Genomic DNA, 5,836 nt, shown 5'->3' with positions numbered 1-5,836 from the left:
GGAACCGGTCTGTATGTGGGATCCGAACCCTCGGGCGGGAGCGCCGCCGCGCTTCCCAAGCGGCGCACTATCCATTGCGCCACCGGGCCGGCCCAACACATTATCTCTTTATAAATAAATGTTCTGATTATTATTCAGTTTAATTATTGATACTTACTCTAAAATAGAGAAGATAAAATAATGTTTGTATCATATTTTAAACATTTAAAAATCACAAAATAAGTGTTTTATGAGTTAAAGCCAGAAAAAAATATATAAATAATAAAGAGCTATATCTTTGTGTGTGCAAAACTAGTTTTACTTCTAAATTAAAAATCAAAGATGTGTGATCCAAACAGACTATACTTTACACCATTATTTTTATTTTCCAACTTTCTCCCAGAATCCAACCATTCCCTCCTCCATCAAAAAAGTGAATTCAAAAACAAAACAAAAAAAAAAAAAGGAAAGAAAGGAGGAAATTAAAATTTAAGAGGAAAGTTTATTCCTTGCCTCCTAATTTTAGAGACAAAGGAAAGGAGGAAATTAAAATTTAAGAGGAAAGTTTATTCCTTGCCTCCTAATTTTAGAGACAAATTCAGCAAAATCTATCCTCATATATGTACATATATATATATTGGCAGCTGGTTGGTACAGGGATCCTAACCCCTGACCTTGGTGTTTTAACACCATGCTATAAACAGCTGAGCTAACTGGCCAGCCCTATCCTCATATTCTGATAAATGTTTTGTGAAAAATTCTGTTTGAGATTTTTTTTCCAAATTTGTATTCAATCTAGCCAGAAATGTCATCAATCTAGGCCAGTTGAATGTACACAGCTAAATTTTACTCCCTCCCAAGAACCCATAAAAATTACATGGAGATTAAATAATAATACCAGCAGCAACAGACAAGCATTCAAGGGAAAACAGGAAAGTATATAACAGCAATAAAATATTAGAAGATGGAAACAGATAGGCAAGTCTTAGGACTTAGCCAGTTGGAGAAAACCATTCCAAGCCAACAGTGGGAAAGCTAAAAACCTCTCTTACTCACGCCATAAAATCCCCAAAAGGCTTGAGAACCTTCAGTGCCAGTCAGAAGTGCTCTCCTCAGAGCCTAACCAGCCTAATTAGTAACCTACAGATACTAAGACTGGAATTCTCCCTGACACACAGAAGAGAGAGGGACCCAGGAAACTGGAAGTCTGACCCAAGAGAAAAGCAAAGAGGATTTTAAGGATGACAGCAAAGGGAAGTTCCTGAATGGAACTGTGCACCCAGCCTACAGGGGAGAAGTAGGAGGAATTATCAATAGATACAAAGAAAACTAAGCAAATGAAATAAAATAAGAAAATTATTAAATCCAGGAAAAACAAAAGTAAGAAATGAGATACAATTATAGTACACTACAATGCTCAGCTGTGAGTAATATTTGTACAAGCATCATAATGTAAGTGTTGAATATTGATTTAACTAAAAACTATAAATATGGGGAAAAGGAAGGAAGAAGAAATGGCAGTGCAGTGTTGAAAGAACTAGTTTCCCATTTTCCATAACCTGAATTCAATTAATATGTCTAAAATTGATAAAGGAAAATGTAGCAGTGCATATAAATATGTAAAAATATGAAGCTATGTAAATCACAGAAGGTATAGGGAAAATAGTCCAAAGTGGTTATATCTGTAGAGATGAACCCAGAAAATTGGGGAGAGTGGGGCAAGGAACTACTGTAATTTTGCTAGATGCCTTTCAGTAACATTTAACTCTGAATCATGACCATGCATTTCTTTGATTTAAAAAAAAAAAAAAAAAACCTAAAGCAAAATAAGAAAATAATTGGAGAATGAAAACTGATTTTTTTCCCTGACAACTCATTTTAGGATGAGATAAGATGTATTTAAGATTTTCAGTCTCATTCAACTGGTTCAATAAGTCTGAATATTTGGTTTCAAAATTGGCCCAGTACCTGATCTTGGAATTTACTGGGTACTAGGAATGTATTTCAAGTATATCAGCTTCAAGAGATATTGGAAAGTGTTTTCAGTGTTTATTTGTGTGCATATATACCATTATGTCTTAGTCTCTTTAGGAGGAACTGAGAAGACAATCCTGTTGTTTTTAATAGACTAAACCATTGCAAATATCCACCTTAACAATAGGAAGCTCTGTCCTCTAACAGGAATAGCCTAATGTAACGAAAAACTTGTGATGTTTTTCATCACAAATGATGGGCCACTACTTCCTACAGCCTTTGTTGGGAAGTCCTGATAATGACACAAAGAGAACAATAAGTAGTGAGCATCTGACTACTGATACTTTGCCTTGTGCCCTGAAATAGTTCTTCCTCCTCACACTGCCCATTTCCACTATGGGTAAAAGAATAATTAGTTTATTAGAAGTTCCAGGATTAGCTCTTGGAGCGGGAGCTGAATTTTAAAAGAAAGTGCCAGGGAGTGATGTAGACAAGGTAGGATCAGGAAAGATTTGATAACAGAGTATTTGGACAAAGAGATGAGGAAAGGCTACGTCTGTGGTTTTTCTCACACTGTAGACACTGCTTAAAGCATGTATATTCGTATTATCTTCTGTCTGGAGTACAAGTTCATTCAAAGTTTTTTTAAAGTATCTTCTTCATACTCAGGAAATGTATAAAGCTTCATATCTAACGTAATGGATATTAACTTTTATTGATGATAATGTAATTTACATAGCCATTCTTGAAAAAACATACTGAAATTTTAATTCAACAGCTGATTTTAGGCAAGAGAGAGATGTACATACTATCTTCCAAGTGAATCTGAACTCTGTGACCACCCAATCTGAGCCATTCAGACCAAAGATAAAGAATATGAGGATTTTTTCACTAATTATATAACTATAAACTCAAAGATCCTGGGTGTATATAATCTGCTCAGCACTTTACAGAAGGTCAAGTACACAGGGGAATTTAAAGCATGCAGTTGATGGTGATGGTGGTGATGTCAACCCTTCGCTTCACTTGGCCTGTATAGAAACAGTATCAATCATTCCATTGCCTCTTGCAGAAATTACAGATTGCTTTTTTCTGTTAAATACTCACCAGAAATGTTGCAGTGCGAAAGCTACAAACGAAGGATGATGGCCGTCATGTCCTTAGAAGTAATTTGTTTAGCAAATGATAGATACTGGAAACACATTTTGGATGCAGGTGATGCAAAATCTATTAACTATCTTTTCCTTATGGTATTTTATGTAGAGCCATATTATACGCAAGCCAAGCACTTTAAGGTATATTTTTAATTGTGGAGGAAACTTTTTTGTTGATTTTAAGCTTCTTTTTTCTTTTCTTCTAAGATCACTTCCTTTACCTGTCAACCTTGTATTTTATTTTCCATGTGGAGGCTGCACAGGATCAAAAAATGATATAATCTCCATTTCTTATTAAAATTTGTAAACTTAACAACTGATGTTAAATTATTTTACCATACTACTCTTATATTTATTTTTATTTAGAAATTATCTCTAGTCATTATTTGCACAGTTTATTTTTTAAATTAAAAATAGCAGATTGTGTGAAGGCCTTAACTAGCTCTTCATTTAGAACTTAGGCTAATTCCTTAACTTCTGTAGCCTACTTTCCTCCTTAATAAAATGGTTTTACCACATAGGGCTGTTTTGAGAACAGCACTGTCCAATATCACTTTCTGAAATGATGGAAAAGCTCTGTCTGTACTGTCCAATATGGTAGCCACTACCCTAATGTGAATATTGAGCACATACATGATGCCCCATAAATATTGATGAATGAATAAATAAAATTTGACTGTGGATAGTCCCCTAATGTGTTCCTAAAGAAATGTACAAAAAGCTGTATATTCAAAAAGCGAACTATCGACTTAAGTCATAAAAGATGTTTCAGTTCAGGTAGCTAAATAGATAAATAAGTAAAACCCTGATGATGCCCATTATATTTTGCAGCATTTTCTGTGTTCTATAACATGCTTTCTTTTATTTCACATTGAACTGATATAACAAGCATCAGCTGAAGCCAGATTTTCTGTTTTCACCATGACCAGTAATTAATGAGGCTAATGTTGTATTTTACTAGATTCAGCACTTTTTTTCATTTGCTCGTATAAAATAAGGATAAAATATAATAAAATGCTCAAATAATTGCACAAACACTGTTACACGAAGTTGATAAAATAACCAAAACTGAACACTACCATATGGTAACTCAAAGAATTTATTCATCAATGATGTTAAGCCAAAATTCAGTGCATCAAAGATGGTTTAGGATTACCAATATAAAATAGCTGATTGTGTGCTATGTAAAAATCAAACATATGAAAAATGAGAGCTGTCTATACTGTAGATAAGACAGAAAAGTGTATTCATGTAGTTTCAAATGATAATTTAATAAATGTTTTATAGAATTATTTGCTAATTATTTATATTGCAATACCCATAAACATAATTTGTGCTTTTTCTTTTTCTTCTTTTTTTTTTGGTCTTTTCATTATAGGTACCATTCCTGCCTTAATCAATCTATTAAAAAGTTCCAAAATAAAATTACAGTGCAAAACAGTTGGGTTATTGAGTAATATCTCAACCCATGTAAGTGTAGTGCATGCTTTAGTAGAGGCAGGAGGCATTCCAGCTCTGATCAACCTACTGGCTTATGATGAACCTGAACTACACTCTCGCTGTGCTGTCATTCTATATGATATTGCTCAGTGTGAAAACAAGGATGTTATTGCCAAATATGTAAGTCATTTCTCACTGACAGTTATTCCCTCATATAGAAGCTAGAGAGATAGAGAACCAAATTGCCATATAGTGGCAAAACTCTCATGGAAGAACAAAGCAGGGAAAGAGGAGAGAAGGAGGCTGGTGAAAAATACCTCACTAAGAAGTTGGCATTTGAGTACAGTCCTGAAGTAGATGAGGAAGTGTTTTTCATATGTTTCCTGTTGGGAAGGCCATTCTAGGCAGAGGAAATAAGTGCAAAGTAAATGAACTGGAAATGTGCTTGGGCATGTTCAAGAAATAGCAAAAAAGAGCCAAGGTGGCTGAAGGGAGAGAAGTAGTAGACACTCCAAGCTGGGTAATGATGGGCCACATCATGTAAGGACATGTAGGCAATTGTTAGACACCTTGGCTTTTAGTCTGAGTATGTTAGGAAGCCATTGAATGGTTTTGCTCTGGGAAGTTTTATGAGGAAATTTACATCACTCTACATTCTATGTTGAAATAGGTGGGCAAGGATGGATGTAGTAATACCAATTAAGAAGCTAATTCAGTAATTCAGGTGAGAGATAATGGTGAGAGATAATCTTGAACCAGGGTAATAATAAAGTGGTAAGAACAGGCCATAGTCTGTATCATATTTTGAAAATTGAGCCACCAGGAATTGTGGGAAGGTTATAAATCTGGCGGAACTAACAGAGAAGACTAAGAAGGAATGGCCAATGAGGTAGGAGGAAACCTGCAAAATCTGTTGTCCCATCAACCAATGAAGAAATTGTTTCAAGAAGAATAGAATGATCAATAGTGTCAAATGCTGTTGTAAGATGAAAACATTGGCCTTTGAATTACCATTGAATCATTGAATTCATTAATTACTTCTCTACTGAATTACCATTGAATCATTGAATTCATTGATTACTTCTCTACTCTTATCTTAAAAAATCTTACCTGAGCTCTGGTGTATCTCCTTTATATTCTTGTTTTGCTGAAGTGATTGCTTCATTATTTTTTTCATTGATAATAATTTACCACATTTGGTTACAATTTTCATCTACTTTATGGCAACATTTTTCTTTTTTTTTTTTTTTGTCTTTTTCCGTGTCCGGCAACGGATCGCAACCCTCAGT

The 5,836-nt window shown here is 34.5% G+C and overlaps 1 protein-coding gene across 1 annotated transcript in view; it reads left to right on the top strand.

Moving 5' to 3' along the window:
* Positions 1-5,836, top strand: part of ANKAR (ankyrin and armadillo repeat containing) — an 85,786-nt gene that overhangs the window by 45,594 nt on the left and 34,356 nt on the right. Inside the window, exons 10-11 of the mRNA XM_008593428.1 lie at positions 3,064-3,168; positions 4,486-4,727. Coding sequence (XP_008591650.1) covers positions 3,064-3,168; positions 4,486-4,727 — 347 coding nt within the window. The remainder of the gene's footprint in view (positions 1-3,063; positions 3,169-4,485; positions 4,728-5,836) is intronic.

Source organism: Galeopterus variegatus, unplaced genomic scaffold (assembly GCF_000696425.1).
Source record: "Galeopterus variegatus unplaced genomic scaffold, G_variegatus-3.0.2 Scaffold158, whole genome shotgun sequence".
Lineage (NCBI taxonomy): Eukaryota > Metazoa > Chordata > Mammalia > Dermoptera > Cynocephalidae > Galeopterus > Galeopterus variegatus.
Note: the sequence above shows the minus strand (reverse complement) of the source record. Positions and strands in the feature narration are given on the sequence as shown.